Source organism: Bos indicus x Bos taurus, chromosome 2, assembly GCF_003369695.1.
Source record: "Bos indicus x Bos taurus breed Angus x Brahman F1 hybrid chromosome 2, Bos_hybrid_MaternalHap_v2.0, whole genome shotgun sequence".
In the NCBI taxonomy this organism is placed as follows: domain Eukaryota; kingdom Metazoa; phylum Chordata; class Mammalia; order Artiodactyla; family Bovidae; genus Bos; species Bos indicus x Bos taurus.
Genome location: NC_040077.1, coordinates 18,095,421 through 18,118,145, shown reverse-complemented (window position 1 = coordinate 18,118,145; position 22,725 = coordinate 18,095,421). Strand labels below are relative to the sequence as shown.

Below are 22,725 nucleotides of genomic sequence, written 5' to 3'. Positions count from 1 at the left end.
CCAACTGGAGTTCTTGCAGTCACATATTCAGTTGGTTTGCTGGGTGGGCTGGATCCAGCTTTGTTTAGGGCATAGATTCTGAATGAATACTCAAGGCCTTCTACCAGGCCAGCACAGGGATATTCAGTTGACCGGACAGGGGTGTCATTGGCTTTCACCCAGAGCAAACTGTTTCTTTCTTTGCGTTCAATCAGGTAGCCTGTAATGGGGCTGCCTCCATCGCTGTCGGGTCTGTCCCATGCCACAAAGATGCAGTCTTTGTTGACTTTAGTGACGCGTGCGTTCTTGGGTTCACTTGGAACACCTGGAGATGAAAACCAGGGAGATGTCAGTTTCTAGCCTAAGTAACAGATGAGAAAGAAAACAGTTCAGTTTTTCGTCCTAAAAGGAACATACCAAATGGGAACTTAGCCACCATCTTCGGAGATGTAAGAGGCTCTGAAATGCCAAATCGATTCTCTGCACGGACCCGGAAGATGTACTCTTGGCCTGGGATCAGTTTTCCAACCCTGCAGGAAGTTTTTGTCACTGAAGCTAGAGCTGTCACCCAGTCACCTCGGCTCACGTCACACTTCTCCACGATGTAATTGGTGATGTTACTGCCTCCGTCCTCCAGAGGAATGTGCCAGGACAGGGAGCAGGCATCGGCGTCTATGTCAGAAATGTCAAACGGAGGCTGCGGGGGTCCAGGAGCGTCTGCGTGAACCGAGAGGAGAGAAAGGTAAGGACAGGACTGGGACTGGAAAAAATGCTTCTGATCTTCACATGTGGATGGCTGTTTGTCTAATGCTGAACCTACCCATGACGATGACTTTGATTTTCTGAGTGTCTGTCCCAGAACTGTTCTCTGCAGTGAGGCTATAGTAACCGCTGTCTTTCCTAGTAACATCTTTTATGATCAGAACTGAAGAATTCTCTGCTTTATGCACAGCCAGGTGGCTGGACGTGACAACGTCATCTTCTCCTTTTTTCCATTTACAGACCGGATTAGGCTTTCCATACACATGGGCTTCGATTCGGAGTTTCTTCCCAGCTTTGATAGTAATCTGCTCTGGCATGAGGATCTTGGGTGGCACTGAAAGTAAGATGAAGATACATTAATTTTGTGGGGAGGTTAAATTTCCTCTAATGAGGAACTATATAGTGTTTTTCAAGTGGTGAATAATAACCCATTAGCAGGTTCCAGGTGATGTTTGCATCACTGCTAATACTTTTTAAAAAGAATGAGATTGAATTGAAAATACCAGAGTCCAGCATACATAATAAGGATGGGTGTTGCTCTAAGAAACTTCTTTTTAAGGTTATATATATGTCTGTGTGTGCTGTGTCATGATTTAAGTTGTTTTACCATGTGTTGTGGGTGCAAATGTTTTAAAACCACTATTCTCTCCTATATTTCAGGTATTTATGGAATTAGACTCTTCAGGGATAAATGTCTCCATGTCAAAAGAAAATTCTTGTAAACTTTTATCACATGATAAAAATGACTCAGTGTCCACGTACATAGCTGTTCTTTGGCTTCGTACACGCCTTCAGCTTCTCTCGGCAAACTGACTCCCACGGCATTTCTGGCCGCTACTCTAAATTTGTATTTCTTCCCTTCCTTGAGGCCAGTGACTACCAGGCTGAGGTCTTTCACCACTGAGTACTCTGTCCAGCGATCTGCAGGCTGCTCCTCTTCCCTGTAACTAACGATGTAGCCGTCGATTTTAGCGCCTCCGTCACGCAGGGGTGGTAACCAGGCTAATACAGCGCTGTTCTTTGTCATTTCAGTAACCTCGAGTTTCCTGGGGGGATCCGGCTCACCTGGAAGAAAAATATGATTAAGAAAAAACTGTCCAGGTCGCCAAATCCATCCCTTTGTAATATACATCAATGTTTTCATATGCCACCTGCTTCAAAGTTATGTGGGAAAGGTGGTTCGGGCTGTTGAAAGTAAAAAGTACTCGAGGAGGCAGATCAGAAGTCTTCAGTGAGTGAGTGAGATATTTTTTTGTGCTGTGTAGGTTTCTACGAGTTAAAGCCCTTTAGGGTTTTGGTATTTGGTAAGTGTTTGTGTCTTGACTTGATTGAAATCGGGGACTGGGGTTAAGAGGGGAGAAAGGATGTGACTTACTTAGAGGGTCTGTCGCAAGCACTGGTTTGGGGACATCTGTTGGGACACCGGGGCCATACTCGTTGACAGCAGTCACTCTGAAGAAATACTCTGTCCCAGGGACAAGATTGGTGACGTGGAAGCTCGTTTTCTTCACTTCTGGGGTGACTGTCGCCCATGTCTTTCTCTCGGCCTCACGTTTCTCCACGATATAATGTGTCACCTGGCTCCCGCCATCATTCTCGGGAGGGGCCCAGGAAATGTGGCACGATGTTTTAGTGACATCCGAGACTTTTAAATCAGACACGGGCCCAGGGGTATCTGTAAAGAACCACAAGATTAGACATTTGAGTTCCCTCAGCCTCCTGATTAACTAAGGAGTTTCTGAAGGGGAGGAAGACAGTTGTTCACCACCCACCTAATACTCTGACATTCACAAACACGGCCTTTTCTCCCGCTGGGTTCACAAGCGTCAAGGAGTATTTTCCTGAGTCGTCACGTGTAGAATTGGGGATGACGAGGAAGGCCATGGTGTCAACCAAATCGACCTGTCCCTTTCTGACCACGTTATCAATACCCACTTTTCTCCAGGTGACCTTAGGGGCTGGTCGCCCTCTCACGATGGCAAATAGTCGGATGGGGCATCCTGCCCTCACGGTGACCAGTTTTCTCATGCTGGCATCCAAGTCAATCTCTGGAGGTTCTACAAATGACACAAAGGCCATTAGTTGACTTCAGAATGTGGGGAAGTCACGTGAGAAGTGAAACAGTGAACCAAGTGATAACCTAGGGCCTCACCTAGGATTTCTTTAGGTTTAATAGCATCCTTTAGTTCTGCAGGGCGCCCGATGCCAACTTGGTTTTGGGCACAAACCCTGAACTCATATTCCTGGTTTTCATCCAAGCTGGTCACAGTGAATTCCATGCGGACAAGTTGCGCTGCAGCATTGCACCTTTTCCAGCCTTCATCCGGTGACATGTCTGCTTTTTTAGGTCTCATTTCCACAACATAGCCAATGATCGGTGCACCACCATCATACACTGGTTTTCCCCACCCAAGAGTTATGGAACTTTTGGTTGTATCAACCACTTTGAGATTGGTTGGTGGACCAGGTGGTTCTGAAAGTAAATTATGTAAGAATAAATTTACACATGGTTAACCACGATTAGTGATATGTTAATGTATAATTTTATACAGTCTATTCTTAATTAACCACAGATAGTACAGTCAATTTCTCAGTTGCTAACTAAGTCCTCCTTATGTTCCTTTGTAAATTTAGAATCTACCGTTGTTCGTACATTTTAGGTGATTTGGTAAAAGATCTATTTGGAAAAATACTGGCTATGATAAAGTTTTGATGTTGTGGATTTAACTTACTTGTCTAATACCTCTGCGTTTGAGATTAAGAGTTGATATAATACCAGAGAAAAACAAGAACATCATACCTATGGGGTCTTTTGCCACCACTGGTCTTGATGGCAAACTTGGTTCTCCAATTCCAACTTCATTTTCTGCCTTGACACGGAACTGATACTCATGTCCTGGAAGGAGATTCTGTACTTTTAGACGTCTCTCGGGAATTGCACTCTTGTTGACAGGGACCCATCGCGTTGAATGTTTTTCCTTTTTCTCCAAATAGTATCCTGTGATGGACTTTCCACCATCATATTCAGGTGGCGCCCAAACCACGGTCATCTCCTCTTTGCTTACTTTAGTGACTTCTGGAGGATCAGGGCGACCAGGTTTATCATATTTGGTTTTTGCAATGACTGGCTTAGTTTCTGTTGGAGGCCCTGTGCCTATTTTATTTTCTGCACGGACTCTGAAGATATATTCATTTCCTTCTATGAGACGTGTTACTGTAGTACCAGGTGTCAAGATAGTAGAGGAAAAGGTGGACCAAACCATTCTCTTGCTCTCACATTTTTCTAAAATATAATTTTGGATCTCACAGCCACCATCATCCTCCGGTGGATCCCAGCGAAGAGAACACCTGTCACTACACACATCAGTAATTTTCAGATTCCTTATAGGACCAGGCTTATCTAAAACATTCACGGTGGCAAAGGCCACAAAACTACCAGCTGTGTTAGTTGCTGTAACTACGTATTTACCACCATCACTTCGCTTTGCTTTAGTGAGAGAGAATTTAGACGAATCACCACTGGTGTCAATCTTGACCCTTGGTGATCTTGTTAAGTCTGTAGCATCTTTGTCCTTGGTCCAGGAAACTTCTGGAAACGGTTTGCCTCTAACACCTGCCTCAAGTCGAATGGTGTCTCCTGCTTTGACAGTGAGCACACCACTTAACTTCAGGTCGAGTACTGGTTTCTGTAAGTCTTCCTTCACAACAACTTCCTCTGTCTTTACCCAGTCACTTTCCCCACCTTCATTCTTTGTTTGCACTCTGAACTCATAAATCTGGTTTTCCACACATTTGTCAACCATGTAGTGGGTTTCTTTAATGCTTCCTTTATGCACTCTTTCCCAATCAGCAGCGCCCTTCAGCCTCCTTTCAACATGATATGATAGATTTGGGCTACCACCATCATAATCAGGCCGCCTCCATTTTAGATAGACAAATGTCTTTCCTTTATCTGCAATATGAAGGTTTTCAGGCTCCCCTGGTCTATCAATAGGGTTAATAGCCAGAATTGGAGTTTTGGTTTCAATGGTTGGCCCAACACCTACTTTATTCTCTGCACAAACTCGGAAATAGTATTCGTTGTTGGCTAAGAGGTTGGCCTTGATTAATCGCTTAGTGACATCTGAGGCGACAATTGACCAGCCTTTCTGATTTGGTTTGCGATATTCCACTATAAAGTTTGTTATTTCTGAGCCACCATTGTCTAGTGGGTTTTCCCAAGAAATTGTACAGTTCTCTTTGGTTACATTGGTGACCTTTAAGTTCTGGCAAGGCCCAGGCCTGTCAAGGACATTAACGATAGCAAAACCTTGGGCATGTCCACTGCTGTTCTTGGCTGAGATGATGTACTTGCCATGATCAGCTCTAACAGCTTCTTTAATTTGCAACTCAACACGAGGTAGTTCGTGAATGATGTTAACCCGCTTATCTCGGACCAATGCTTTGCCTTCCTTGGACCAAGTTATGTCTGGTTCAGGTCTGCCTTTGACCCGAGCAAGAATGCGGATAGTCTGGCCCACTCTGACGGTGATGACATCACGGCAGGTTACATCAAGTTCTACTTCTGGAGGATGAAGGATGTCCTTTGCAATTACAGATTCTGCTAGTTCACGTGGCTCTCCCTCTCCCACAATGTTAGCTGCCTTTATACGGAATCTGTACTCATTTCCTTCTATGAGTCCAGGTACCCTAAAGGCACACTGCCTAATGAGTTCATCTTTGTTAATCCTGTCCCACTGTGTTGTCCCAGCTTTCTGACATTCTACAACATAGCCCAGAATGGGGCTACCACCATCGCTGAGAGGCTTTGTCCATACCAGATCAGCTGATTCTCTGGTCTTGTCTTTCAGCTTAGGATTAATAGGTGGTCCAGGTGGTTTGATGGGCCGGCAAGCTTTTATTGGATCAGAACTTGGGGATGGACCGCTTAGTCCTGCAAGATTCTCGGCAAACACTCTAAACTCATATGTATTTCCCTCATAGAGTCCAGTTACTCTGAACTTCAGGTCCGCTAAAGGAGTTTTGTTGACTCGTACCCATTTGCCTGTTACTTCTCGACGCTCCAGATAGTAACCAGTTATTGGACTCCCACCATCAGATTTTGGCAGGGTCCATGCCACTGTTGCAGCGTTTTCAGTAATGTCAGTAACCACTGGTTTACCAGGAGGAGATGGAGGACTAAATTTATGTTTAGCAACAGTAGGTACAGAGTCAAGAGGAGGGCCAATACCAATCTTATTCTCTGCTTTCACTCGGAAGACATATTCATATCCCTTTTGCAGGTGTGGGACTTTCAACTTTGTCTTGCTGCTACCTGAAGAGACCACACCCCATGTATCTTTCTTTGTGTCTTTTTTCTCAACAATGTAATTTATCACAGGGCTTCCTCCATCATCCTTAGGTGGTAGCCATGATATAGTCATATATTCAGGGGTAACTTCCAGTATATTAATAGGGCCTGTTGGTGGGCCAGGAACATCAAGGACAGTAAGATGTACGGCTACTGTTTTGGTGCCGGCTGCATTGGACACTGTGATCTGGTATTCCCCAGTGTCTTTCCTTAAGCAGTTCTTAATGGTGAGTACTGATGAGAAGTTGTCAGTTTCAACCGTATAGTGTTCATCTGTTTTAATCTCATTCCCATCGGTTGTCCACTTTGCAGTAGGAATGGGCACACCTCTGATGATGGCAGGGAATCTGACGGTAGTTCCGGCTTTTACCACAAGGCCTTCAATTAATTTCACATCCAGCTCCACAGATGGAGGCACTGGAAAGTAAACATGAGGAAATTAGATTTTGCTTTTGACAGTATGGATAATATCACAACATGAATAATTTTAAAAAGAAGGAAAATAGTGCCAATCTAAAATTTACCTAGTTTTTCTTGACATTCTATTGGGATAGTTGTGTCAGGGAGACCAAGACCCACAATGTTTTCAGCTTTTACCCGGAATCTATAGGTCTTCCCTTGTTGTAGTCCAGTAACAACACACGCTAAGTTTGTCACGGTCTTGAACTTAATCCAGTCTGGGGTGCCCTCTTCCTGATATTCTACCAAATATCCTGTGATTGGAGAGCCACCATCGCGGTCTGGCTTATTCCAAACAAGGGAGACTTCAGTCTTGTCAACATCCACATGGTGTAGGTTCTTGGGTGGTCCTGGGGGATCTTTTCAGAAGAAGTTATGATGAATAAACAATATTCTCAAAGACAGTCAAACAGTACTTTTGTATCCAAAGAGAGCAACTTACGTAGGGGATCCACAGCTTTGATGGGTTTAGGTGTTTCCACAAAGGGACCACGTCCATACTGGTTCTCAGCAGCAACTCGGAAGACATACTGGTTGCCTTCATTAAGATGTTTAGCCAAGTGACTCTTTTTCTTTGATGTAGTTGAAAGAGGTGACCACTCGGTACTGGCAACATCTTTCCTCTCAACCACATAATTTGTAATAACAGAACCACCATCATCCAGGGGTTCCTTCCAAGTAAGGTAACAAGAATCTTTCCTTATTTCACTGACTTCCAGATCTCTAGGTGGCCCAGGCTTATCTGAAAAGTGTTAAACAATGCAGTTATTGTAAGTGATTTAATCCAGCTAAGAACTCAAAACGTATTGAGTTACTTTTATATGTTATTGCATTAAGGCCATCACAAGCACTAAAATTCTTACCTAATACGAGTACTTTTACTGAGACAGTTTTTGAACCAGCTGGATTCTCCACTGTTAAGGAGTAAATGCCACCATCTTCATGGGCAGCATTACGAATTTCAAGCTTGCTGCCAACTGGAGTAACGTCAATTCTTGCTTTAGTTGGAGCCGCTCTGTCTTCCTTTTTCCAGGTTACTTTTGGGAATGGCACTCCTTTGATGATGGCACTAAGCCTCAGAGTATCACCAACCCTTATGTGTTGTTCTCTTGCCATGTTGGCATCAAGAATCAACTCGGGGGGTTCTAGAATAAAGAGAATGGTACTTTCAGATTTGCTTTGTTTGTGTATTTTACAGTTAAGCATAGACGATGAAACCTGTCTTCCTTGCAGAGGCAACTGAGAATGTCTGTACTCACCGAGCCTGTCTTTTACTAGCACTGGCTCAGGAACATGAGCTGGATCTGACTCGCCAGCTGCGTTGACTGCTATTACTCTGAACTTATAGGATTGACCATCCCGAAGACCGGTGACTTTATAGTTAGTTTCAGGACAAGACTCAGGAGTGTGATTGGCTCTTTTCCATTCTTCATCTCCAACTTTCTGGTACTCAACAATATAACCCAGAATCTTGCTCCCACCATCACGACGTGGTGGCTGCCAGGTTAGATCGACTGAATTACATGTTGTATCTATTGCTTCAGGATTAACAGGTGGACTTGGTTTAGCTACAGAATAAAAGAGAAAATCAAAACAGAGTTAGAATACAGCTGGAAACAAACTCAGATAAAATGAAAGCTGAAAGAATGCTTTAGTACTATACCAATTGGGTCTTTAGCAAAGACTGGTTTGGATGGTGGACTTGGGTCTCCAATACCAATTTCATTTTCTGCAGAAACCCGGAATTCATAGTGACACCCCTCTAGAAGATCAGGAACCCTAAATTTAGTGTATGGATGGATAGGCTCTTTGGTAACTCTAGCCCATATTTTAGACATAGTTTCTCTCTTTTCCAGGATGTAGTTTGTGATGGGCTTTCCTCCATCATGTGGCGGGTTCCAGGAGACTAATGCAGAGTCTTTGGTAACTTCTGTAACGATTGGCTGGTCAGGTGCATCAGGAACCCCTATAACAAACATTAGCACAATGTGTTAGACATTTAATTCTTCCTGTTAACAACAGCAAACATTAAATCACTGACAAGAAATACGATGCATACTGAAGCGATCTTTGGCTTTCATTGAGTCAGACACCAGAGGATCACTTATTCCATACAGGTTTTCAGCATGTATCCGGAAAATATAATCTTTTCCTTCAAGCAGTTTAGAAACTTTGCATGTTGTTTTGGCACTTGCAGATGTCACGGGCATCCAAACGTCTTTGCCCACCTCCTTCTTCTCAATAATGTAATTGGTAATTTCACTACCTCCATCATCTAAAGGCGGCTTCCAAGAGATAACCATGTAATCTTTTGTCACCTCATCAAAAATAACTGGTCCTACTGGTGGTCCAGGACGGTCTGAATAAAAGAAAAAAAAAAAAAAAAAAACACAGCACAAAATGTTATTTCCATTTCTGCTTCGGAAAGAACAGAATGTTTCTAATACTTTCTAAATAATACTTACCAACAACATTAACTTGACAGACACCCTTCCTGGAGCCTGTACTGTTCTCCACAACCACAGAGTATTTGCCAGAATCTGAACGCTTGGCCTTGAGCTTCTCTAGAGCAAGTGTCGTCGGGGTGGTCTTTATATGAGTGCGGTCATCTTCCAGCACATCAGCTTCATCTTTGAACCAAGAAACTTTAGGCTTTGGTTTGCCTGAGTAACGGCCAGTGAGGGCAAAAGCTTCACCAACTCGAATTGTGAGCTTATCTCTGAAGTCGAGGTCAAGCGTTGGAGGAGCTGAAATGTATAATGATAAAGGCAAATCAGTCTGACTGATGTCTTACGGTCAATCTGTATGTGTGTACAAGTTTTCAAAGTGTACGCTGCATTTGACACATACCCAGCTCATCCTTGCAAGTGATTGGCTTGGTGCAAAATGATGGTTTGCCTTGCCCAACAATATTGACAGCACTGACACGGTACTCGTAGGTATCACCTTCTTTTAAGCCTTTCACGGTGTATTTCCTGCTCATCAAGTTGTCACTTGTAACTTTGTGGAACTTCTCAGTTCCAATGAGACGGCTTTCTAGGACATAGTTGATAATGTCAGATCCGCCATCATACTTAGGGGGATTCCAAGTCAAAGTGACAGACTCTTTGGTAACTTCTTTGACTTCCAGGTCTTCAGGACGCTCTGGTACAGCTACAAGTGTGGAGTGACAGTGAGACAAATGTTAAAAATGTAGGAGAGTGTGGTAAATATTACTTTCTGAGGATTGCATTTAAACATTAAACTATTTGTTTGGTAAGTGACAAAAGAGATCTCAACATAAAATGAGTAACTAAAAGGGATCCAATACACTCTGATTTCCAGATGACAAAATCGAGGTTAATTGAGACCAGATAATTCAGGAAAGTTCTCCAGAGCTGGTAGTTTCAGAGTTAGTAAACTACTTCATGTTTATGCCGTTAAGTGAAAATTTTAAAAGTGCAGTATTATATGGAAGGATCTGAGGAATATGTATTCCCATAATGTCTTTCACAGTCACATTCAAATAGAACCAACATCAGATACTCAGTATTTGTCAAATGAAAGAAATGTTTGGCATTTATTTATACACCTCTTTTGTCACTGCAGTCTTTGATTAAATGAGTGAAGAAGTGATTAAGGATGAAACTGTTTTAAACTTTACTTACTGATTGGATCTCTTATGACAAGTGCATCTGTGGTCTCAACAAATGGGCCCATGCCAATACTATTTTCAGCCGCAATTCGGAAAAAGTAGGCTTTTCCTTGAATGAGACCCTGGACGGTAGCATTATGTCGGGTAACTGTGTATGTCACTGGGGTCCATGCTCTGTGGTCAGCTTCCCGCTTTTCAATTACATAATTGGTGATGGGAGAGCCCCCATCATCTTCTGGTGAGAACCACGTCAGCTTGCAGGAGTCATTGGTCAGGTTGTGAGCCAGGAATGGTATTCCAACAGGACCTGGTACATCTAGAAATAAGAGGGGAAGGTTTCTAGTTGTTTGACTTCAATGAACTACAGGGCTCAACATTTGTTACCCTCTGTTTTTAAAAGGGAGACAAAAATACTGTTACGAAAAAAGCAAGATTTTGTGTTTATTGAGGTTTTTATTTTTTCCTTTCTTTCCTGATGTCTATATCCAACCATATTTTAAAATAAAGTAAGTTTGCAGTAGTTACTGATTGCCCCTGCTTTAACGGAGACTTATGGAACAGCTTTACATATATACACACACATATATACAATTTTTTTAGTAATTTGTGAGTCAGATAAGAGGGTGATGTTGGGAGGAAAGTGCACAGAGGGAGATGAGAGAAGGGTGAGGAGCGGCATGACTATTTTTTGTGTTTAGTTTACTCTCCAGAAGGAAAAGAGGGAGAGAATTTTTTCAGGGTGATCAGTGAATCTGAGTAGCACAGAAGACCCCAAATCTCAGAATGACCAGTGAGACAGTTGCAGTTTAACCTGGAAATACACCAGTTTGTAAAGTAACAGCCATTGGACAGAAGAATTGCTCAATGAGATTGTTTCTTCATGCCATTTTCATTAATAAACCAGTTTCATAATATGAATTATGCTCAATAGAGAACTGGTTATTTTAACATAAGAACTGGGTGTTTGGAGTATGGCTGAGCCTAGAGACATGCTGAGAGAGAGATCTGAGTGGGAAGGCTTCACTTTCTGAGCAAATCACTGGAAGAGAGCAGTCAGAGAGAGTTCAACTCAATATTCAGGGACTAGAAATGCAATATTGATAATCCAATATGATGCTTCTCTTTGATTAGCATGTGGACAGCTTCCAAGGGATTTTTGCATTATTATAATAAATAGCAGGTCCTAGATGTGAAAAATGGTCAATCTTATTAGCAAACTGTTAAACATTCTTGGACATTTGCAGGAAAGTTGCTTTTATAAAGACTATATAATAATACAGTAAATGCTTATGGTAGCATGCTATACAAAAAAGGCAACATACAGGACTTCATAGTAGGAGTACAGCCATGTTAAAGTATATATTAGATAAACAGTAAGGAGGGAATTTAAAAAAATGCTAATAATAGAGGTTAACGGGATTGTGGGTAATTTTTCTTATTTTCCAAAATATTTGTAATATAGTTTTCTTAATAGTACATCTTTCTTGTAGATGAAATAAAATGTTATTTTTAAAAGATGTGTGGACAAACTGAGTTTTTACCTAATACATCAACGATAATTGTCTTCTTTCTTTCCCCTGCTGCATTTTTAGCAAGAAGAGAATAGACGCCTTGGTGGCTCCTCTGGCAATTCTTGATGACCATGGATGAGCTAATGGCTGTGGTCTCAATGGTGGCCTCTTGAGGTAAAGCTCTTTCATTCATGTTCCAGGTAACAGTTGGAGGAGGCTTTCCAGAGACATAGGCGATGATCCGAATCACCCCTCCAGCATGGACCACAATTCTATCTCTGACGCTGGCATCTAACTGAAGGTCAGGTAATTCTGGAAAACAATTTAAAAATAGTAAGTTGCTTTCATTTCCAATCCAAAATGCAAACATTGATAAAACAATAGAAACATCAGTAATTACCAAGTCTGTCCTTCATTTCAATGGCATCTGTGACTTCTCCAGGTTCTCCAATGCCGGCAATGTTGACTGCTCTAACTCTAAATTTGTAGAATGCTCCTTCTTTCAATCCTGTCACAACAAGTTTTGTTCCTCTCACTTCTTTATCTTTAGCCTAGGGAAAAGTCACAGCCATTTTATAATTAGAATACAGTGTGTGACATGCGTGCTCAGTTATGTCTGACTTTTTGTGACCTTATGGACTGTAGCCTGCCAGGCTCCTCTGTCCATGGGATTTTCCAGGCAAGAATACTGGAGGGGGTTGCCTTTCCTCGTCCAGGGCATCTTCCCAACCTAAGGATCTAACCCGTTGTCTCATGTCTCCTGCCTAGGAAGTGGGTTCTTTACCACTGTGCTACCTGGGAAGCCCCTGGAATACAGTAATGCTTTCTTATCTGTGGTTTTATTTACCACAGAAGTCATTGGGAATCTGAAAATACTAAATGGAAAATAGTTTCCATAAATAAACAATTCATCAGTTTTAAACTGAGTTCCATTCTGAGCAATATAATGATATCTTGGGTCATCCTGCTCCATCTCTGCTTGGGAAGTGAACCATCTGGCTTCCCTGGTGGCTCAGTGGTAAAGAATCCGTGTGCCAATGCAGGAGACGCAGGTTTAATCCCTGAGTCAGGAAGATCTGGAAAGGAAAAGGCAACCCCCTCCAGTATTCTTGTCTGGGAAATCCCATGGACAGAGAAGCCTGGTGGGCTACAGTCCATAGGATCATAAAGAGTCGGACATGACTGAGCAAACAGCAGCCCCTAAACAATAACCTGCCCATTAGTATAAGAAAAACCATAGTATATAGAGAGCACTCAGTATAATTCTTGGTTTCAACCATCCACTGGGGGGGGGGGGCGTCTTAGAATGTATCCCTTGGGGATAGAAGGGGACTACTGTAGTTTTTTAATAGCTTTCCAAAGTGTAACAATAGTGTCTTCACTCTCTTTGGGAAAATTATTGTCAATTTAGGTTTAATGGATCAGATATTATAGGTAAATACTGAATGGAAGCAATTATATTTTAAAATATTGTCAAATGATTGAAAAAACTGTACTGTACTTATTCTACTTTTTTAAGCTTTAGAGCCAAAAGGTTCATCATAATAAAACTTAAGTTTTTTATAATTAAATTTATTTTTAATTGAAGGATAATTGTTTTAAGGACAAATTTTGATTAAATTTTTGATATAAGATGTCTGGATTATCAGTTAAACTATTTTTCTGATTTCTTAATTTAAAAAATACAGGTAAGAATGAGAATAACTATACATGTTCAGTTTATTTACAGTATATTCCCATCATGCCAAGTTTAGCTACCTTTTCCCATTCTTCTTTTCCTTCTTCTTTATATTCAACGATATATCCTGTTACTCTGGACCCACCATCTTTTAGTGGGGGAGACCACTCCAGATCCGCAGATGATTTAGTCCAGTCTGTAACTTTGGGAAATGGAGGGCCAGGAGGTGCTGGAAAGAACCAGTAGACATTATTCTTGACTTTTCCATGGTACTTTTGGGAAGAAAAAAGAAACAGGAATGGTTTGAAGGCTTACCAATTGGATCTCTAGCAGTCGCTGGGTCTGATGGCAGACTTGCTGGCCCCACACCAGCAGCATTGATGGCATATACCCGGAATTGATAATCAGAACCTTCAATGAGACCAGTCACTTTGTAGGAAACACCCAAAGTCATGGCTTTGATAGGATCTCGGTTAACTCTCTTCCATCTCTTTGTAGTGGTGTCTTTCATTTCTAGCCAATATCCGGTCACAGGAGAGCCTCCATCGTATTCTGGCTCTTCCCAATTGACAGTCATGGAGTTTCGAGTCACACTGCTAACTGTTGGCTTATCTGGTGCTCCTGGGACAGCTGTGACAAAAATCACAGTGATTTATAAGAAATTATGAAAGACAAAGACAATAATGACTTTGAATGTGAACTATGTGATACTTACAGAAGAGGTTTCTCGCTGTTTCAGGTTCGCTGTCAAGAGGCTCCCCAATGCCGTATTTATTCTGGGCCATGATTCGGAATACATACTCATGGCCTTCTAGCAACTTGGGAATTGTGTACGTGCATTCTTTGGGCTCACTGGAGACACGCACCCATGTCTTCCTGTTAGCTTCTCTTTTCTCAATTACATAGTTTGTAATCTTAGACCCACCATCGTCTATAGGTGGAAGCCAAGATAATGTCATCTGATCTGCTGAAATAGATTCGAACTTTATTGGTCCCACTGGAGGGCCAGGGCGACCTAAAATGGTTTTAAAAGAGAAACGCTTTTAAGGGAAAGATCTTAAAACCAAATATTACGTTTATGAACAGAAAGTCATGTAGTTTGAATAAAATCATGTCATCTTTACCAAGGACATTCAGTCTCATTTCCTTTGATGCTGTTCCCAGATTATTCACAGCTGTGATGGTGTATAAGGCAGTGTCACTCCTGCGAGACTGTGGGATCACTAGGGTGCAAGTGTCATCCACCACCAGTTTGTTGACATGGGTATCATAGACAATGGGTTCTTTGTTATCAGGCTTCTTTGGAGGAGCTTTAAACCAGGTCAGTGTCGGAAATGGCACACCTTTAATTTTGGCCACAATGTTAACATCAGTTCCTTCTTCAACCTCCATGAATTCTTTTAGCTCAATTGCAGGTGGGCCTAGATTATTAAAAAAAAAAAAAATGTTGTCATTAGAAACATAAAACACTAAAGGATCAGACGTATTGAATAGAATTCATAAAGAACAGATCTGTCTTCAGCTAATTTGTACCAGTTTGGGGGACAGGCATAGGTGGTCATCATCCTTTATTGATCTATATGTAGCTATGTATCAGCTATTGCCTGTCTCTTACCTGGCATCATTATGATTGTAGATACTGAAAGAAGTGCAACTGTAGTAAGTAGTTTAGGCTTGGGAGTTCTTTTATGATATTCCCTAATATTTATTCAGAGTAATGAAGGGACCTATTTTGTTCTGAGATGACTTCTCCTTTTAAGAAATATAACTGCTAGTAGAGGCAGAGCAATTTTCCCTTTTTCATGAATTTAGTATAAGAATATGCAAAGTGGCTGGTGACTACCACTTTCCTAAGTTTAGAAGAGAGAACTAACACACACACAGCAGTAGAGATGGTAACAATAATTACAGGAAGAATTATTAGCATATTTCTGTGGATATTTTATCTCTTAAAATGGATGTATCTTTTTCTCAGAGAAGAATCAATATAGTTTTAATAAAACCCATGTAATCTTTACTCAAGGACACTCAATGTCATTTCCTTTGATGTTGTTATCAGAGTATTCATGGTTATCATGATATGTGAACAAGTTTCTTTTTCTCAAGTAGAAAGAGACTTGACTATGAATATAAATGGGCCCTGGCAGTTGCTAACAAAATAACTGGTTACTTTTTGCCCCTTTTGAGGAGCATGCAGAGGAGCTGTTTTATCTTTTGGTAAGTAAAACAGCCTGCTGTGGAGAAAAATCAGAGTAAGGAAACTCCACACAGTATCTCCCTTTAGTAAAGGAAAGGTAACCTGTAAGGAAATGTGATAATTCTGTGGGAGTTCAGTGTTTAGGTAACAGGCCCGTGTCCAGACTCAACCCATGGGAGCTTCCAATGCACAGACACATCTTTTTATTTTGGATTTTTGAGTATCTAGGAAGGCATCCATAAAGAGGACCTTCTCCAATCACATGTTGGTACGTACATGTCTGGTCTTTGACGATCACGGGGCCAACAGTGGCTGAAGGTTTGCTGACTCCTGCAGCATTGACGGCTTTGACTCTGAATTCGTATTCCCCACCCTCGATGAGGTCTTCCACGGTAAATTCCAGTTCTTCCACGTCACGCTTATTGCACTGTCTCCATGCTTCTTTCTTTGTCCCAGTAGGATCCCATGCAAGGCACTCAACAATATAGTGGGTGACAGGGGAGCCCCCGTCATTCTTTGGGGGTTTCCATGACAGGTGTACGGTGTTCTTTGTTACAAGGCCAATCTTCAGTTTAATAGGGGGATCAGGAGGATCTTTAAAAATAAAGTATGAATCGTTTACAACAATACATTTCAGGTTTCAATTAGGAAGCTAATTTAATCTTTGACTTAAAAACTTACATATTGGGTCTCTGGCAGTGGTCCTCTGAATCGTTTCCGCGGGAGCACCAACACCAAAACGGTTTTCTGCCCGCACGCGGAAGAAATATTCCTGTCCGGCGATGAGGTCCGGGACGACAAATGAGGTGCTTACACAGTTGGGATTGACTTTAGTCCAAGCTTTTCCGTCAATAGTCCTCTTCTCAATAACATAGCCTTTGATCCTGTCTCCTCCGTCGTCATCTGGCATCTTCCATGAAAGTCTGCAACTGCCCCTTGTGATGTCACTGACTTTCAGATCTTTGGGTGGCCCTGGTACATCTGTTGGATGCAAATCACAATGTAAACAGTGCTATCTTGTTTAAAATAATTTGTTCTTATTCTATAATAACTTTTAAAGCCTTTCTTACCCATGACTTTAACTCTGCAATTTGCAGTCTTTTGTCCTGCTTTATTCTTGGCTGTGATGCTGTATTTGCCTGAATGAGATCGTTTACATTCCGGAATAATAATTACTGATGAATTTTCAGCAGTCTCCAGCTGTACAAAGAAAGCAGTAGTCATACAATGAATGAAATAATAGCAGTATTGAAGTCAATCAGATTCTGAGATCATTTCAATTTTCTTTTTTCTTACCTGTGCATCTTCAGGTATATCATGAACCCCATCCTATTAGAAAATAAGATAATCAGTTATAGTGTAAGTATTCCTTAGAGTCATTCCGTGGGAGATGCAGAGAATTATAATTTTCTTACCTTCATTGCCTTCTTTGCCTTTCCATCAAATTCCCAAGATGATTTTGGTGTTGGGCGCCCCTTAATGACGGCAGGAATCCTAATCTGTGTGCCAGCTTGACAAATCAGACAGTCTTGTGCTCCAATGTCAATGAAAACTTCTGGTACCTCTGTAATACCATGGATAATATAACAGGATTTAGCTCACCTTTTTCAAAAAAGTAATTGACACATCTTCGGCACATGAATCAATTTCATAATAAGATCAAAAGATGAATACAAAAATGGATTAAGGACTAGTACCTTGAATGTCAGTGGCAGGAATCTCTCCAGTTGTATCACTTGGTTCAGATTCACCGGCTTCATTGACAGCTTTCACTCTGAATCTGTACTTTTTGAGCTCTTTCAAGTTTGGCACCACACATTCACAGGTGGGTAGAAGTTTGTCTGGTTCATTTACGCTTTTCCAGTCCGTAGTACCTTCTTCTTGCATTTCTACAATGTATCCTTTGATTGGACTGCCACCATCTTTGGCTGGAGGTTTCCATGCTAGCGTGATGCTTGACTTTGTTTTATCTTTGACTTCTGGGCGAGAAGGTGCCCCAGGTGGATCTAAAAAAAAAAAAAAAATCAAAATGTGAAGCTGATGAGATGCTAGATTTATGTACTGTAAGAATATTTTACTTTGCCTGATCATATTTTATTTTTAAAATATTAAAATAGGAATGCCAAAGGAATAAATTACCTTCTAGAGAAGAGAAATATAAGAAAGTCTATTTTCATTTAGCATTAATGCTAAAACAAAGAAAGCAAACAACTAACCGGGAGTAGAAAGACTACTGGATAGCGCTTGATAGATTATTATTCTATTTACACATGATTGGTGAAAAGCTATTTTACTTTTGAGATCTCTTTGAAGAGATTCTGCAATATTCTATACTAAAAACTTAATATAACCTACCATAAAATTAAAAAATGACTTCATCATTAGCTGTAAACTTTTGAACACAAACTGATTTTTAATGCCTTGTATTGTAGATATTGACCCTGTCCCTAATCACATAACAATCCATTATATTTCTGACAGTGCTTTACAATTATGGAAATTTTAATGATAGGTCTTTCCAGCACTTAAGACAGTTCTTTACACATAGCATATATTTAATACTAGCTTGCAGAATGAATAATTCATTTTTTATATATGCTCCGTATAGGACTTAGATTATTTTAAGTCTTTTTTACAAATAACTGAATTTTTTCCACAGAAAATCTATACATTACAACACATGGTATTAATCATTAAGGCCACAGTATTTTAATTTTTGAACTGATATGCTTATAGATCTTTCAGAATTGCTTTTTATTTGACAGACTTCACAGACTATGCTTGAAGATCTTACATCTTTGTTTCAATGTATTATTGAAAATTTAACAACCTTTTGTTTTTGTTAAACTCCTACTGGAAGGTCTGTTTGGTGAGGGAGATAATTTCCACAGTAGCTGATTAAAGAGGCGGAGGTTTATTTTAAGTATGGGAGCAAAGAGGAGCTATATAGTCCAGGGTCTTTATTATTGTGATTCCTCATACAATACTAGGTTTAATCTAAGTGTTTAAAAACCATATGAGTTTCTCTACGTGTATGCATACACATGTATATATATGTGTATATATATATATGTATATATATCTAATACGTATTAGATATGTGTGCTTAGTGTGTGTATCGGAGAAGGCAATGGCACCCCACTCCAGTACTTTTGCCTAGAAAATCCCATGGATGGAGGGGCCTGGTAGGCTGCAGTCCATGGGGTCGCTAGAGTCAGACACAACTGAGTGGCTTCACTTTCACTTTTCACTTTCATGCACTGGAGAAGGAATTGGCAACCCACTCCAGTGTTCTTGCCTGGAGAATCCCAGGGACGGGAAGCCTGGTGGGCTGCTGTCTATGGGGTAGCACAGTCGGACACGACTGAAGCGACTTAGCAGCAGCAGCAGCAGTGTGTGTATATGGATATACACACATACATATATACTTTTGACAGTCTACATAAGTATGAAACTTTTAATTTTAATAAATAAAATAACTTGGCATAGAATAAATACAAGAAATTTAAGAGCAGAATTATCTATTTAGTGGCTTTGTCCTTGATATATTCCAGAGATGGAAGCATACTTACATATGGGATCTCCTGCAACTTCTGGGTCTGATGGTTCACTGGGAGGGCCAACTCCTGCAGCGTTTATTGCCATTGCTCTGAACTGGTATTTAACACCTTCAATCAAACGGGGAACATTAAATTCCACGCCTTTCAAGCCCACTTTGGTTATTGGTGCTCGGCTAACACGTGACCAGTAGGCACCTCCCTCTTCTCTCTTCTCCAGCCAGTAACCAGTAATTGGAGAGCCGCCGTTGTCCAGAGGAGGAGTCCAGCTCACTAGCATCGACCCTTTGGTGCGCTCCAGAACTTTTGGTTTTCCCGGAGGTCCAGGAGTGCGGTAAGGATCTTGAATGACCACTTTATCTGATTTGCATTCATCACTGATTCCATATTTATTCACTGCCCTAACTCGGAACTCATACTGACCATTGGGGATAAGTTTCCAGATCTAGAAATCAAATGAATAAGAATTTCTTAAAAACCACATACTTATGTTGATTTTCACTTGATTTAATATTCAAGTCATTTAGTAGGGGAAGACTGTAAAAAGAAATAAATCTATAAACACAATTATCTGAGTACATACACTCACATGTGGAGAAAGTCTTTTAAAATGAGAATGTGTACATTTATTGAACCTAATAATTTGTCTCTCAAGTAAAAGAGAATCCGTATATCAAACAGAAATTACTAAGGGGCCTTATGTGCAAGGTGCTAAAAACTAAGGATTTTTGTGTGGTGTTTTAAGTTTAATCATTAAATTCCAAGGTCATGCCAGAATGGTGTTTATTCAGACTCAAGTCCTTTTAATGTGCATAAGAAAATACTTAGAACAGTTTACCCCATATCTCCTCTCTACAGCACTGTTGGTAACTTCTTCCCATTCAGCTCTCTTCCTGCTTGCGTCGCGCTTGTCAATGATGTAATGGGTGATCTCACTGCCACCATTGTCTAGAGGGGCATCCCATGTTAGGTAGCAAGATTCAGCTTTAATGTCAGTAACAGCAAGATTTCTTGGTGGGGACGGACGATCTGAAAAGGAACCCATGGAGGAGATTGAGAAGGAAATTCTTAAACAGATGCTGGATTTCATTCTTTTATAAGAAAGAGTATCGCTTACCATATACTTCCACATGGACATTTCGGAACACTGAACCAAGGCGATTAGAAGCAGTCACCGTGTAAGTGCCTTTGTCCTCCCGAGTTGCTTTGGGAATGCTAAGCTCAGTCTTTGCCTCACTGCGGGAAACTTCTTCCTTAGTTATCTTAAGTGCATCGGTGGGTTTCTCAATCACAGTTTCATTCTTGGACCACTCAATCTTAGGCATCGGAAGGCCTGTCACATCTGCGGGAATGTTAACAGGCTCTCCCGCCTTAACTTTGATGGTGTCTCCGCGAACAGACAGGCGCAACTTAATAGTTGGAGGCACTGCAAAGAGAAGGGAACGTGGGGGAAAAAAACAGCACAGTCATAAAGATGTTTACACAGCCTGTGAGATAAAGTGCATTCAAATGGCCATTATGTTTAGATGCCACACCTTCGTCATCTTGTATGACCACATTAAGAGGCAGGGATGGTTCACTTTCACCAATCTCATTGACGGCCTTGACACGGAACTCATACATCTGGTGTTCATCGAGATCTTCAACAAGAAAAGATGTGGTTGGGCAGAGGTGCTTGTTAACTCGTTCAAAGTCAGGCTTGTCATGACGCCGTTTCTCAATGATGTAGCCTTGGATGGGGCAGCCGCCGTTACTGCGGGGCTCTTTCCAGTCGAGGGTGATGGTGGACTTGGTCCTTTCTGTATATGTGAGCCTCTCAGGAGATGTTGGAGGACCTTTAACCAGAGGTAGGTTGACATGACAAGAATGAGACAAATATTCATGTATGAAGTCACATTTCACTCCAAATTACATGAAAAATAGGTTTCTATTGGCATAATGTTACATGTCTTTAAAATCCTCAAAATATCTCAATTACCAAAATTACAGGCATTCATATAGGCAGAATTTTTTTTTTAGTAAACTCTATAGTCAAGATTATTGATTAAAAATAAATTGAGGTGCATGTATGCTTTTTTATATTTAGCATTTTACATATTTTACCTCTGTCACTGAGAAAGCTAATTTTAATGACCTAGGAGGGCTGTCTGTGAAATTTTGCTTTGAATGACTAGCTGAGAGCAAAGTATTCCTGTCTCATTAACAGAAAATGGATATGTCTACTGAATACACTTTGAACCATGTTGCCTCAAGTGTTGGTTTAGGGCTGGAAAGAGAATTTAAGTGATGCTGCTGTAGTTTTGTGTACTGAAGGATAAGATAGAAAGAATAAGCTCAGAATGGCGAAACTAGACCCAATCCATTCTTGACTATTATTACAACCAGAAGCAGAGCTTTACTGTCTAAGTCCAACTCTGTTCTGTTTTTTCTGGCACAACTTGAGCTGCAGCAGACATTTTGAGATGGGCTGTTACAGTGAGAAGGTAATTTTGTCTCTTTTTTTGGGTGGTGGTGGAGGAGGAATAATTCCTCTGTCTCTTGTGGAACCACAAAGACTTTGCTGTCTAGAATGGGACGTCAGCAGGCATTACCAGCTGTGTGCAGTATTAGGGCTTCATATTTGTTCATACCAGCCAAGGAGATTTCCTTTGGTTTTTTCATTTGTGCTAAGCTCCAATGATTTAAGTTTTTCAGCACATAAAACCATGCCCAAAATTACATTGAAATTACAGTAAATATGGCATCCTTACAGTTGCTTGTAGTTATTTGGTTTTTACCTTTCTCATTACTCCAAATATAAATCTGGAGACTATTGGGAGTTTGAAGCCATAAAACTCCATACATAAATGACGTAACTACAAGCAATTAATACTCACTTTATAAACACAAAACTTTCTCTCTTACCTAGTGGGTCAACTGCAAGAATTGGTCCTATTTCAACAGGAGGGCCACAGCCAAACTTGTTCTTGGCAATCACACGGAACATATATTCTTGTCCCTCAAGGAGACCTGTGATGTCACATTTAGATCTCTCAGTCTCTATGGGTTGTCTCCAAGTGTGCATCTTAGCATCCTTTCTTTCAATAATGAAGCCTGTGATTTCACTTCCTCCATCATCTTCTGGATCAGACCAGTTAAGCAGACACATTTTTCTGTTTGTTACAACAGGTTTCAAGTCAAGAACGGGGCCAGGGACATCTGAAAAATAAAACAGTAACAACAGAAAATCAATGCAGTAAGATAGTATTGCTTAGGGAAAATCTTATGGAAATCCACGTTAACATTTCTTACCAAAAACTTCTACCCGGGCTGCTGCAAATTTGGAACCACAGCTATTGGTAGCTGTAATCACATATCTGCCATGGTCTTTTCTCAATGCATTCTTGATAATTAACTCAGACTTGGTTCCAACGTTCTGTATTTCAACACGGTCTTTATCCAGCTCGCCTTCTTCAATGGTCCACACTTTGGTTGGCACTGGACGGCCAGTCACCACAGCTGGAATTCTGAGAGTCTTCCCAGCCATAATCTGTATTCCACCCTTGACAGAAACATCTAGTTCCACAGTTGGAGGCTCTGTTGAAAGAGAACAGTCCTA

At 40.9% G+C, this 22,725-nt stretch overlaps 1 protein-coding gene across 11 annotated transcripts in view; it reads right to left on the bottom strand.

The window, feature by feature from the left end:
* Nucleotides 1-22,725, bottom strand: part of TTN (titin) — a 276,227-nt gene that overhangs the window by 58,470 nt on the left and 195,032 nt on the right. For all 11 annotated transcript variants that reach the window (XM_027556470.1, XM_027556566.1, XM_027556480.1 and 8 more), the window contains 35 exons: nucleotides 22,419-22,703; nucleotides 22,032-22,325; nucleotides 20,663-20,962; nucleotides 20,245-20,553; nucleotides 19,966-20,156; nucleotides 19,143-19,572; nucleotides 17,268-17,576; nucleotides 16,986-17,134; nucleotides 16,867-16,899; nucleotides 16,641-16,770; nucleotides 16,252-16,551; nucleotides 15,847-16,164; nucleotides 14,498-14,794; nucleotides 14,089-14,388; nucleotides 13,689-14,003; nucleotides 13,454-13,602; nucleotides 12,096-12,246; nucleotides 11,726-12,007; nucleotides 10,198-10,500; nucleotides 9,401-9,703; nucleotides 9,016-9,297; nucleotides 8,610-8,909; nucleotides 8,214-8,516; nucleotides 7,810-8,118; nucleotides 7,414-7,695; nucleotides 6,993-7,292; nucleotides 6,616-6,909; nucleotides 3,542-6,508; nucleotides 2,894-3,214; nucleotides 2,514-2,798; nucleotides 2,117-2,416; nucleotides 1,504-1,806; nucleotides 800-1,075; nucleotides 397-696; nucleotides 2-304 (listed from right to left, as the gene is read on the bottom strand). In XM_027556470.1, coding sequence (XP_027412271.1) covers nucleotides 2-304; nucleotides 397-696; nucleotides 800-1,075; nucleotides 1,504-1,806; nucleotides 2,117-2,416; nucleotides 2,514-2,798; nucleotides 2,894-3,214; nucleotides 3,542-6,508; nucleotides 6,616-6,909; nucleotides 6,993-7,292; nucleotides 7,414-7,695; nucleotides 7,810-8,118; nucleotides 8,214-8,516; nucleotides 8,610-8,909; nucleotides 9,016-9,297; nucleotides 9,401-9,703; nucleotides 10,198-10,500; nucleotides 11,726-12,007; nucleotides 12,096-12,246; nucleotides 13,454-13,602; nucleotides 13,689-14,003; nucleotides 14,089-14,388; nucleotides 14,498-14,794; nucleotides 15,847-16,164; nucleotides 16,252-16,551; nucleotides 16,641-16,770; nucleotides 16,867-16,899; nucleotides 16,986-17,134; nucleotides 17,268-17,576; nucleotides 19,143-19,572; nucleotides 19,966-20,156; nucleotides 20,245-20,553; nucleotides 20,663-20,962; nucleotides 22,032-22,325; nucleotides 22,419-22,703 — 12,273 coding nt within the window. The remainder of the gene's footprint in view (nucleotide 1; nucleotides 305-396; nucleotides 697-799; nucleotides 1,076-1,503; nucleotides 1,807-2,116; nucleotides 2,417-2,513; nucleotides 2,799-2,893; nucleotides 3,215-3,541; nucleotides 6,509-6,615; nucleotides 6,910-6,992; nucleotides 7,293-7,413; nucleotides 7,696-7,809; nucleotides 8,119-8,213; nucleotides 8,517-8,609; nucleotides 8,910-9,015; nucleotides 9,298-9,400; nucleotides 9,704-10,197; nucleotides 10,501-11,725; nucleotides 12,008-12,095; nucleotides 12,247-13,453; nucleotides 13,603-13,688; nucleotides 14,004-14,088; nucleotides 14,389-14,497; nucleotides 14,795-15,846; nucleotides 16,165-16,251; nucleotides 16,552-16,640; nucleotides 16,771-16,866; nucleotides 16,900-16,985; nucleotides 17,135-17,267; nucleotides 17,577-19,142; nucleotides 19,573-19,965; nucleotides 20,157-20,244; nucleotides 20,554-20,662; nucleotides 20,963-22,031; nucleotides 22,326-22,418; nucleotides 22,704-22,725) is intronic.